The sequence below is a fragment of the Vollenhovia emeryi genome, unplaced genomic scaffold, assembly GCF_000949405.1.
Source record: "Vollenhovia emeryi isolate VEMERY1.0 unplaced genomic scaffold, V.emery_V1.0 DF939188.1, whole genome shotgun sequence".
In the NCBI taxonomy this organism is placed as follows: Eukaryota; Metazoa; Arthropoda; class Insecta; order Hymenoptera; family Formicidae; genus Vollenhovia; species Vollenhovia emeryi.
Window position 1 is genome coordinate 34,635 of NW_011967178.1, and position 12,780 is coordinate 47,414.

The 12,780-nt window shown below is 36.3% G+C and overlaps 2 protein-coding genes across 8 annotated transcripts in view; one reads left to right on the top strand and one right to left on the bottom strand.

The window, feature by feature from the left end:
• Window positions 1-1,106: 1,106 nt before the first annotated feature.
• On the bottom strand, window positions 1,107-5,697 carry LOC105562427. 5 transcript variants are annotated; one of them, XM_012013264.1, is made up of 5 exons: window positions 5,396-5,616; window positions 5,223-5,317; window positions 4,369-5,050; window positions 4,007-4,111; window positions 1,107-1,728 (listed from the first exon to the last, which is right to left on the bottom strand). In XM_012013264.1, the coding sequence occupies exons 3-5, from the start codon at window positions 4,399-4,401 to the stop codon at window positions 1,507-1,509; spliced, it is 360 nt and encodes a 119-aa protein (XP_011868654.1). In that variant the 5' UTR covers window positions 4,402-5,050; window positions 5,223-5,317; window positions 5,396-5,616; the 3' UTR covers window positions 1,107-1,506. The 5 variants fall into 5 exon arrangements, 3 of the variants coding, with proteins under 3 accessions (XP_011868654.1, XP_011868655.1, XP_011868653.1); XM_012013265.1 differs by lacking the exons at window positions 5,223-5,317; window positions 5,396-5,616 and adding an exon at window positions 5,625-5,697; XM_012013263.1 differs by having other exon boundaries at window positions 4,369-5,317.
• Window positions 5,698-5,736: 39 nt separating this feature from the next.
• Window positions 5,737-12,780, top strand: part of LOC105562426 (UNC93-like protein) — an 8,367-nt gene continuing 1,323 nt past the window's right edge. Inside the window, exons 1-7 of one of the 3 annotated variants that reach the window (XM_012013261.1) lie at window positions 5,737-5,816; window positions 5,914-6,017; window positions 8,500-8,870; window positions 9,572-9,858; window positions 11,208-11,430; window positions 11,566-11,725; window positions 12,092-12,359. In XM_012013261.1, the coding sequence (XP_011868651.1) occupies window positions 8,611-8,870; window positions 9,572-9,858; window positions 11,208-11,430; window positions 11,566-11,725; window positions 12,092-12,359 (1,198 nt within the window). In that variant the 5' untranslated portion in view covers window positions 5,737-5,816; window positions 5,914-6,017; window positions 8,500-8,610. Of the gene's footprint in view, window positions 5,817-5,913; window positions 6,018-7,626; window positions 7,706-8,499; window positions 8,871-9,571; window positions 9,859-11,207; window positions 11,431-11,565; window positions 11,726-12,091; window positions 12,360-12,780 lie in introns of all 3 variants that reach the window. The other 2 variants (XM_012013262.1, XM_012013260.1) reach the window with 2 other exon arrangements.

Below are 12,780 nucleotides of genomic sequence, written 5' to 3' on the forward strand. Positions count from 1 at the left end.
TAAAAAAGACACTTTTCCTAAAGCGAACATATTTTTCAAGCACGTCGTCTTACGCGTGTAACCATACATGTTTCTTCTTATGTTTCGCTTGCTCTTTATTTTCTCCTTGTAATATAAAACATTTGTCGTATATCACACTACGCGCACACACATACGTACGTATTATGCTTTCCCTAAGTATGACAGGCGATTTTTAAATCTGAATTATTCACGGCAACACTCACCGATAATCCTTGAAGTTATTATTTATGAATTTCGCCATTTCCATGTATGATGACGCTTTCCCAAAGTAATCATCACGTAATTTCGACATACAGTATTCCGACGGCGTCAGTAGAAAAAGGGGCGCAAAAGTTTTCTCTTCTTCGTGCTTCGACTTCCATAATGCTATCCATTTGAAATTCCAATGTTTCGACAATTTATTTTGAGTAACGAAAAATATTCCTGTTCTGGAGATCTCTCGGGAAGTATCTTGAATACGATTCTTGGACATGATGTTTTTAGCCTCGCATTATAGTGCAAAAGACTTTGTTAGCGTGAAAATCATGATAATGTATAAGAATAAGTACGCACAATATACTGCAAACCCAATAAATTTAACCGAGTGACATTGTTGATTGACGATGTTGTTATTTTTCTCACGATCGATCTCGCGCGCTAGGAAGAATTTTAGATGTAAATTCTATAATCTCGCTGAGAGATCGAGAATTAAAGAAAGTACATACAAGATATGTAAATGGGCCCATTACGTAAATGAATTGTTTCGAATTTGTAAATATGTTTGTTAAAATAAACTGAAATATAAAGTGTATAGATTGAAAAATGCTAGTTATATGAACTCTACTTAGATACATCGCTATGCCAAGAATACTCGCAAATTGAGATGCAGTTTCGTTTCCCATGCGTCGTTTATTGTTTTCCGGGTACCATCTTTATTCTCTCGCACACAAAGCGTGAATATTACGCGTATCGCGAGTTCAGCGAAGCGAGATAATTGCAGTCCCGGAAAATGCACCGTGATACATAATGTTAAAGAACGTTGCCAAGATTTGGTGGAAAGTCGATAATTCAGGGAGCTTCGCGGTCTTCAGTGATTTGATTAAATATTAATTACTAAATCATTATTATTCTGCTATTAATAATTTCACCTTTGCACATCGTTAAGTCTATACTCAATCTATAAATTACAATATTATTCAACAACGTCGAGTAGGATGAGGCAAAGCAAATCTAAACTCTTTTGTGTCATAAAACGTCGAATTTTACAAGCGGTATTTCAAAATTTTAACTCCAACAATGCTTCGAATTTTCTCTTTTTGTTAATCATGTTTTGAAGAAAAAATACTTGCGTTTGATTAAAATGGGGTTTGCCTCTTTGTCATATAACGGAAGATAAGAGACAAAAAACAGAGCGTGTACATTTTTTATATTAGACCAAGCAAAACGTCGAAACTAGAAATTATTGCACGCAATGTAATTATTCTCGCACTGCTTTTGTAATTGCTTCTATACGTCTCCAAGATATACAACGCAGCCGTGGTCTCTATCCTCCCGTTCGCTGTTAACGAATGTTACGGGCCTCAGTGGAGCGAGACTCGCCCTCGGACGCGCAATTCCGGTTGATATGCAACATATGCATGCCACGAAATACGCCGCAGCACATATCCGTCCATGTGCTCTCTTACCCTTGTAATTGAAGTGTCTTAGCGCTGACATGCTAGCTGCATCCTGAAATAATTCAAAATATTTATCGTTACGGTTATTTTACAATCTATTTTTTATGGAGACGCTTACGTAAATACCATCGTCGACTCTTTGCGCATACAGAAGCCCACTCGTTTAAAAATTTAATTCCTCCGAGCCTTTAATTTTAAACGTAATTAAATGTAAATATACTAGTAATTTAACGAATAACAAAGTGGGCTTTGAGAGTCAAACGCGGTTTTCGCGTGAGTTAAAGTTACACGATATTTAATTAACAAGTCAATTCAAATTATAAATCGTACTTAGGTCATACTTTGAACCATTCTTAACGATGCGGTGATAAATTACACAATTTCATGCTTTTCGAACATAAGATGAGCATTCAAAAATTGAACATACGATAACGCATTTTCAAGCGAAAATATACCAAAATATTTTCGCTAATTCGTAATCTGCAAAATATTCGGACTAAAAATGAAATAAACGTCGAGATTAACCGGCAGAAGAAAATGAAATTCACTCAACAAATCAAGTTCAGAGAACGTGAGATTGACAAACTAAAACCTTGGGAAAGACATTGGAAAACGAGATTATTTTTATGGCAGTGGTTTATATAATCGAGACACAATTAAAAAACAGATCCGGTTTCAACTAACAGTCAGCTCGCCCGACCGTCAACCATTGGTTCTAGTAATTTAACTAGTCCTTTAATAATTAATAATTAAAAAGGTGAGCTTAGTGTCAACCCAACTGGCAAATTTTATTGAATAAGTCACAACGTTTCAACCTTACTTCAGGTCCTTTTCAAGTAACAATACACTGAAAAAAAATCTGATAGATTCAACCAGTCGTCTGTTAAAAAATGGACGAATCAGAATCCCTTTAGGATTTACTAGATTTGTAGCAAAGTCTAGCAAACTTCTGGTTATGGAATATCTTTCATGGTAAATCTTAAAGGAATTTTAGTAAATCCTAAAGAAATTCTGATTCGTCCATTTTCTAACAGACGACTGGTTGAATCTATCAGACTTTTTTTCAGTGTACAATAAATGTTTTTCCGTAGACAAGCGAGTCATCGTCAAAGTGATATAGAGTCAAAGAATAAAAACATAATAATTCAAATCGAACCTCCATAATGTTCGGATGTGTTCTTATTCTTTGACTCTATATCACTATGACGATGAATCGCTTGTCTACGGAAAAAATTTTTTGTATTGCTATTCGAAAAGAACCTGAAGTAAGGTCGAAACGTTGTAACTAATTTAATAAAATTTGCCTCACCTTTTTAATTTTTAATCATCACTGGCGTCTATAAGTGCCACTTTTCTTTCGTTAAGAATTAATAACTTAAATAGCAATTTAGATAAACGAGTTTCTATTTCGGTACAAATTTAAATAAAAATTTTATTTGAAATATTGTTCTCAATATTTATACATTTCTATTTTATATGCAAACTTGATTAATATTCGGAAGAATGTTAAATTATTTGGAGAGCAATAAATTTTAAAGACGATGCGAAAAAAATCAATGCAGGATTTATATGATTGCCATATGCATCAAGGAAATTACAGACTTTATATGATTTAGTTGAAATGTGGTACCAACTTGTTTTATGCTTTATGTCAGTGTGGGTGAAACTGGATATAGGTGCGGCCGTAATTCATTTGCGGATATAAATAGCACAAAATAGCACAAAAAGTGTGTGCTTTGCATTTTTAGTCATAAAACTGTGAAAGATACTGCGCGTTTTACTAGAATTTCTACGTAGATTGCGCCATATAAATCAACCCTTTCATTGGAACAAATATGAATCGGGAGAAAGAAATTAACACTATATAAAAACTCAACTCGTAAAATATTCTATTTAGCAAATTTTCTGTTGCTTTTTCAAATACTTTTTTACATTGGAGAGAATATATTCGTTGGTTTTTCTGTTGTTTTATTTTACTATGCACATACAATCACAAAAATGAAAATTTAGTCAACGCATTGTAATCTGGATTTAAATGCTGCAAACGACGATATTATTTTTATGTTGGAGATAAAATATGTATATTACGAAATCCCACAAAATGACATAATATAAAGAGAAATTTGAAATAAAATATCTTACAAAATCAAGCGACGCACAAATAGTTTCAAATTGCAAATCTTTTGCAATCTGCAGCACATAGAATTTCGTAACAAAACTGATCTTATCGAGGTGAAATTCGATTGTGAAACGTAGTTCATTGAGTGCTTTGACGATTTCGGATAAGTTCAATGTGGAACGCAACCTAAAGAAATATTTTGTTTACAAATCGCTCTTTGTAAAGCTTGTGAAGCTTTCCGTACTTTGACTGCGCGAGGTTTGTCTGTTACTTCTATTTTCGATGTCCAGCGTGTCAAACATTTCTGCCGAATATTCTGAAACAGTTCCGTTTAGTATAGCGTGGATATATACGTTGCAATGGATTTATGACGCGACGTACATAAGCGGATTTTATATGTGAACATTAATTACGACTAATTACCGCACAAGTTGCCATGATAATAACATGTAAATGTGATTATCGACAAGTGTGAGTTATCAATGCAATAAATACAATTCTAAAAATCGTGATTTAAATCGCCCATCCATTGTAACTTTTGATTGCGGTGCATGCAACAATTGTATTCCTTACACAGATTGTTCTAGCTGTGGTACCGAAATTCATTTTTATCCAAAGTGAATGATTAATATTTCATCGTGGAACCTAAACTCTTGAGAAGATATTACTAGAATGTTGCTGCTATAATTTCTGCAGGCTACAAACAATTTTCTAACAGATACAAAAAATAGCGATAAATTTTTGTCGTAATTGCTAGAAATCTAACTGCGTTAGTAAAAGAATTTTTAGTGTTATAATAAAAACGATGATAAATGATAGACGGAATCATAAATGCAGATTCTTTCTTCAAGTTTAATAGAACGAGTCACGATTAAGCCTAACGATTGGTGAACATAACTGAGCGATATTTGTTAGTCTTTCTCGCAAATTTCATTCTTAAGTGAAAAAATTTTATTGATTAAGTAAAACGTCTTACCTCGATTTAAAAAGATTTTTTTTAATATAAAAACTCAACTCAGAGTTTGTGTTAAGAAGTTTGATCGTTCTATTAACGTTATGAAAATCGATAGGAAACTAGACCAGACGGTGAAGTTGGTGTCCATTGATATTCTGTTCGCGTCCGTTGCAGCGGCTCTGTCGTAATTAATTACTATAATTCCTGTGTCCCTCGTGCATGATTTCCAGCTCATATGATGATTGCCATTTGGGCAGTCGGTGTATCCGTTCCTGGTCAAAGCTACCATCAGAATGTCACCTATTGCGCATCACCGAAATCAACTTCATCAAATCAGTTGCAGTGGATTATGTTCCATCGATTAAATCTAATTTGGGTCAGATTGATGCTCCCGATGTCAATGGCAGAATCCGAATTCTGCACATCTTCAGCTCGAATACGCTTTACTTTTTAACTTGACAAAATTTCGTACAATTTATAGTGTTTGATTAGACCGTTCCGTGTTTTCTCTTCAGTTCAGTTTCAATCCCCATTTCAGCGTCATGCTTGATAGATATATCCGCTCGGCTGTTTGCAGAAATCTTTTATAGGTTGAGACGTTCTATTTGTTATCGGTAAATATAAATGTCACTGCTTCGAGATTACCTAAGTCGTTGCAGATAGTTGATGCCATAGAACACGCACAGATCAATGAGACCGTAACCGCGGTGGATAATGGACGATGGTTAATCGAGGAGATTACGTGGCTTAAAGGCTTTACGATTAAGATACGATGGCGTGACACGTGCCTCGGACGCAGAGAGCCGACATGGATTCGATAAACGTCACGATCCCTACTAGCGCAAGGTTCTGGCCGTCGATATATCATACCCACCTGGAGTAAGTGGATGTAAGTGGGGAACCAGCTCCAACCATCTGATCGTTCTGCTCATTCGCGATTTATCTCCAGTATCGTTTTATTCGCCGCGCTTAAATAAACGTCCGCGAGGTTGTATATGTATATGCCGGCAATCAGGAAAGAATTGAGTCTCGACTTCGCGGAACTGGAAAACCTCGGTTGAGACAGGTAAGTCCGGGTATCAAGATAAACACTGTGATATACGGGATGAAACGGCGCGTGGGTTGCCATTCCAATTAAATATTTCTTGCATATTAATTCACAGTAAATGGATTATTAAAGTTCAGAGATCAGTGTTATGTCATCTGCGTTGTTTCTACGTCTTTCACGGTGACTTTGGAGCAGGCTAGTGTTACATGATAATTGAATGTAAGAATTAATTCGCAATTTGTAACAAAATGAAACGTTTTCAATTATGTCAATTTAATTAACGCTATGTTTTATTTATGTATTCGTAATAATGCAGATGTAAATATATACAATACGCAAGTAGTATAAACTTAAAAGATGTGTATTTTATAAAATTTAAAAAGTACTTGTCAATTCTAGATATAAATTATAAATATAAATTTAAAAAATGTTTTGCTTTTTAACTGATAGTTTTCCAAGAGAGGATAGTTTATGTACGTACATTTTACATCGTTCTTTCTACACGCTTCTCGTAAAATATCATCATATTCATTATCTAAAAAGTCGCTATACATAAAAAGAATACTTATAATATAGAATAAAAGGGATTATATTTATTAAAAGAATGTGAATTGCGACACAAAGTTCATTTATGTTAAAAATCAAGTAATCAGCGTCGAGGCGCCTGAAACCGGTACACAGCGAAAATACGTGTAAATCATGCATTTCTCATAATTTATGCACGGGCTTTTTGATAAAACACGCCAAGTTTTCATAAGAGCGATTGCAATCCGACTACTTGATGCTCCTGCTTTATGTCAAGCGTAAAATATTTCATCATCATATTGCTGCCCGTAAGCATCGTCGAATAGAGTTACATAGATGCGTACGACGGTCGCCGTAGAGTGAAAATGACAAGTGATGTGCCAGAGGCTAATTGAAGTGCACGACATAGGTACCTACGGGTGCACACGCGAGGGTGTCCTCATTTTCGTAGACTATTACTCTTCGATATAGCGGATTCATAATTGATACACTACGTAATGTTATAATAGCAATTCGCACGCTTGTTATCCAATTAATATTGCATTTGCAGTAGTCGGGGTCAACGTCGTGATTAACGGATTTACAGCTGAAGGTGGTGTTGCAAGCAGCTTTAAGCATCACTTAGCATGAGATCTAATCAGCATCTATTAAGCCTGACTTGTTTTTCCTAAGTGAATATCTAAATAGCATGTCTGCCATAATATTCCAGTCCGCGCATACACGCACGCACACAACTGCGAGTTGTATCATGAATTTTAATTACGCACACGCTGACTTCCTCGTTCACTCGATATCACGTTTCCTATTCTTCAAACAATTATCGAGCATTTATCTGTGAGCAGAGCAATTATTCATACGCAATATTGCAATATTGGAGATTTAAGCAAAGTAAGCAGAGATCCATTGAGCGAATCTTGTATCCAATTAAACACAGATTCCATTCTGCAAATTTATCTTTCACATTTAATGATAGGTAAAAAAAATTGATTTAAAAAAAAGAAGAAACTAGAAGCTGATTAGGTCCAAAGCAAAATGTAGATAGCCAAATAATTTTTAACATGCGAATTCTTATAATAAAATTAATTTTTGTTTTTCGGAATATACACCATATATGTATAATATATGTATAGCGTGTGTGTGTGTGTTTATTTATTCGATAAATATTTGTACGTGCCCCAATCACAATCTTTTGTTTCTATATTACAATTTTTCATCAAACTCTATTTGCGCAATGTTGCTAGACATTTCGTCGATAAACTTGTTTTCCGTCGCGTTGTCGTGTGCATCTATTTTCGTATGACAGGGTTCCAGTCTGATCGGCGTGTTACATATTCCAAGCGACGTGCACGAGCGGAATGGAAATTGTATCAGGTGCGATTAAGGTGCGTGAAAGGAGCAAGGATACCTATTCCCAAGGACAGATTGCCTATCAATGCTGGGGCAACCGCGTCTCCCGTCGCTACGCCGAACAGAAAACAGTTGTGCAATTCTTCTCGGATTGGGAGTTTCGTTGTTGCACTTCCACGCGAAGCGCTAGGTCGAAGCCGGTATTATAATATTAGTAGCAAAAAGCGTGCAAGTGAAGTATCCGTGTCATAAAACAGTGTTAATTTGTCATATGCCGCGATATACCGTTTCCTCGTTCGCTGATTACCTTGATATCGTTATTGGCTTTACGCAAATCGCGTGGCCGGTGACCATTATGAGAATAAATGTGAATATTCAGTTTCAGTTTTAATTTCGCAGTCCATAATCATTTTCCGATTATCCTGCGCAATGGATTTTCCGCGATTGATATAACGATGTCTATTAACTCAGTCGATTTAAAATGTACGTTACAATTACGAATTTCAAGTTGAAATCTCAACTACAAATCACAGTTTTTGTCATTAAGTGTAGACAATTACGTTTTTTACGAGGGGAAAACCGCCGAGGGCATTGTGGTGTACAGATTTACGGAATTACTGGATATTACTAGGCATTTTTAGGCATTAGGCCTTGTTGGGGCATTATAAAGATAAAATAAGATAAAACAAGATAAATAAGTCAAATTAAGATAATAAAATGAGGTAATGCCCACTGGGCATTGGTGGGCATTGGTGTATAAAATTGTGATCAGCGGTTTTGCCCTCGTTTTTTTTTTATGAATCTATTTCTATATTTTTATATCTTAAAGGACAAACGTGAAATACTCAACAAGTCACTCACATTTATAAGTGAGTTTATCGACCAGCGAAATTGGTATTGAGCAGCTAAAGGAAATTAGTTGTCGTACATTGATTGAATCATGACGACTGATAAAACCGAAACGCCGAGACAACTCGTCAAGGTGCCGACCCCGAGTTTCGAACCACCAGAACGATGGCGAATTATGAGAAACATTCTAGCGATTGGTTGCGCTTTTATGGTGAATTTCACAGCTTTCATGGGAGCCGCGAACTTGCAGAGTTCGATCAATGCGGATCAATCGCTAGGCACATTTACGTTGTCGGCGATTTACGGTAGTCTGCTCTTCAGCAACATTTTTCTACCCGCTTTAATTATAAGGTAAAGCTTAAATAGGTCTGCTTATGTATTCTGCCACTCGCGTATTGTTTAGTCTAATAATCGTAATTTCGCGAAAGGCGCAACTCTAAGACATGACTTGACACAATAGCGATTTAGTAATATATTTTTCAGCGAATGCTGCACTACGATTGCCGTGATAAATATTTTGCATCTCGAGCTAAATGGAGAACTGTCGTCAGACTAGATTGCCGTTACTTGTTATCGTCGTAGAATGAATAGAAAGTTTTTGGGAAATGTATATCGTCAATCATCGTAGACGCCGCAATCGTTCGATGTGTTCCCCATATACGCGAAACATACGGTTAGAGTTCTGCGCGTAGTCCCACAGCACTAAACTTTATTACGCGTTGTCGTTTTCACTTTGGCCCGGAATTACATGAAACCCCCGCGGGTTCCAGCATTAGACATGAGTGAAATGAACATGTCTGGATATCGCGAGGATTCAGCACGACATCTTCTTAGTCAACGTAATCTAAAACGAAAAACCTTACTATGCCGTTCAATATATTAATATTTGCTTACTTTAGGATTATTATACTAAACTTTAATAATTATTTAAACACCTTTGATATGTTATTTTTTAAGAAACAGCCCAACTAATTGATTAATTAATTTTTTTAATTGATTAATTGGAATCTAAATAAATTCAATTGACGGATTAATGTGATTCTGTGTTCCAGTTGGTTAGGATGCAAGTGGACAATGTCACTTTCTATATTGGCTTATATGCCTTTCATAGTTACGCAATTTTATCCCAAATTTTACACTATGATTCCCGCTGGATTATTGGTCGGATTAGGCGGTGGACCGCTTTGGTGCGCAAAATGCACTTATTTAACTGTGGTGGCGGAAGCCTACTCAACCGTTTCAGACATAGCCGCTGACGTTATTGTTACAAGATTCTTCGGTCTTTTCTTCATGTTTTATCAAATGGCACAAGTGTGGGGGAATCTTATATCTTCAGCAGGTGGGTCCAGCTGTTATGGATATACGTTCAGCTTATGGACATATGCAAAACAGCCAAATTTATATTTCGGGGATTAAACGTGTTGAGAAAATTGTTATTAGCATATTATTCGTGTCTGTTTTTGACTTGGACAACATTTCGTTTGCAAATGGTAATTTTGATTACGTAAGAATGAATCTATAATTGCTTTGCAGTACCTTACAACATATGTAAAACAGAATCGTTGTCAATGCGAATACCAATGAACTATATAAGCATTTTATTGCCCAGATATGTAAATAATTACAAAAATGCATTGTTAATGATGTTATAAATTTTATTTTATATCTCACTAATGTTACTTGGATTTTATAAATTTAATTTTATAATTGTTTAATGTTATTTGAGATTTTCGTATCGTGCAATTCAATTTTTTACTACTGTTATCAAAGTATAATGAAACCTATAAAATTTATGACTGGTCTATATAAGAAAATAATAACGTATAAAAAGGACAAACTTTTTATAACTTTTTTAAAACGAGAAACGTAATAACGTATCTTCTCGTCTAAGCTCTGAGACGAAATATATTTTTGTTACAATGGCTTAATCTTCCAGTCTAAAACGAAAATACGAAAACTATTACGAAATCACGAGCTGGAACGAAGTGGTGCAGCAAAAACTTTGTCTGCAGTCCGTGCAATCTTTGCGGAAGCGCGTATAAATGCGTCACTGCTAAGCTATAAAAACGCGAGTGCCGATGAAAACGAAATTAAATTGCTGTCGCCGCGAATCACGAGATTGTGAAACAACGAACGGAAGCTGCGCAGTGGCCAGAGTTTGGTCGAGCATTCTAATGGTCATATTTTGTTTTATTGAAACATACATTTCAATGTGCTCACTGGATAGAAAGATTGATAGCGACATGACAATCGACAGCATTTCTTGTAACGTCCTTATTAATGTTTTATTTCTTCTGTCGTCCTTATAATGTTTCGAGATATGCTCGCCACGTAATTTGCGGCCGCAAATTACGTGGCGAGCATATCGTCGCGAAAATAATTTCGTTATTATTAGTAGAGGAAGGTCCTCTATTATGAGATAAGTTTCTAACATGAGATAGCAGGTTTTCAACGTCCAAATTCAATCACAAATCTTTTTTCGCAACGATTACACAAGCGAATTTTCTACTAAACAGATTTCGCTCCAAGGGCAGTAAATTCACGGTGGGATCAACCAATGATGCCCATTAATTTAACAGAAACCCCGCTAACCCATATTAGGATCCTGTCTCATAATAGGGGACTTTCCTCTAATCAATTATTGTACCATCCTCTTTATCTTCGCTGACATTTCCTCTACGGTTGCAGTTCTTTCGTACGGAATCGACACGGTCGTCGCGAACGTGACTTTGAACAGTAGCGTCGTAGCCGAAACTTGCGGGGCAAATTTCTGCGGAGTTTCTGCGGAAAACGAAAATCCGAATCTACAGCGGCCCCCGGTGGAACGAATATACCTCATTTCTGGCATTTACTTAGGCTGCATGGTACTAGCTTGTTTAATAATTGCGTTGGCCGTCGATTCCTTATCCAGGTATCCGTTTATACTTTACCTTACAACCTTTAGGAATATTATAAAGTATTTAAATAACGAATTATATTTGTATAACACGATTCGTAGTGCATACCGTGTAAGGAATTTCCTGAAGGTGAGGTTTTCACTTTACAGATACGATAGAAACAGAGCCCGCTTGGTGAAAGGAGCGTCCGGACTCAAGCTCTTGGCCGTGACATTAAAGCTATTGAAAGAGAAGAACCAACTTTTGATATTGCCGATAACGTTATTCATTGGAGCCGAGCAAGCGTTTTTATTTGCCGATTACAATGCAGTTAGTAACTCAGAAAATTTTGCGCCCAACTATCTAGCATTATGGCGACGTACTGGGATAGGAGTTTGCTTGCGTCGTTGAGCCATTTTTGTACACGAGCTGTTAGATATTTGCGCGCAAAGTTATACGTTAATACATGAGCTAACCACTTGCGTGCTAAAAGCACAGAAATTGTACGTATCCTACGAGCAAAACTCAGGCAAATCTCGCACAAATTTGCATGCATAAGACGAGCAACGCTTGCGCGCGAGAATTGTTATGCGGGAAGCTAAATGCGAGGCTGAAAAAATTTTTTTTAATTAGATTTTTTATTACATTAATAGTAAGAGAGCTTTTATAAAAGAGCGATAATGTTTTGCATTACAGTCGTTCGTTTCCTGCGCTTGGGGCATTAGTAACATCGGTTACGTGATGATATGTTTCGGTGTCACAAATGCCATAGCTGCGCTCGCTACAGGAGCCATCGTGAAGTTGACTGGGAGAAAGCCCGTGATGATTTTTGCCTTTTGTTTGCACCTGAGTCTTTTCATCTACATGTTACAGTGGAAACCAACGCCAGATCAGGGTATCATCTTCTTTCTGCTGTCGGGTTTATGGGGTGTGTGCGATTCGGTCTGGCTAGTACAAGTGAACGGTAAGAAAAATGAGTAAACCGCAGACTCAAATCTAAGCACATTTTCGCTTATCGTCGACAAAATTATTGTGTGGTGATCATTAAGTCGGATTCCCTAAATTATTTGTCGTACATAAAATCTTACGGACATAATGTATCTCCACTGATGGTATTATACCGACCAATAGTATAACAAAGTTTTATTCGCGTGAGTTTCTTTAGGATAATTTAATATTTATCAGTTAAGGGGATGCTGGAGTCATTCTGTTTTACCGACATTTTTTTGTATAAGGATATCTTTTAATTGGCTTTACAGAATTGCAAATTCTTGTACACGATTAAAGTTCGCACAAAAATGAAAGTCAGCCTACTCGACTTTATATCAAAAACGAAAAAAAAACTAAATATTCCATTAATTTTTGGCATGTAGAGCTGTCACATG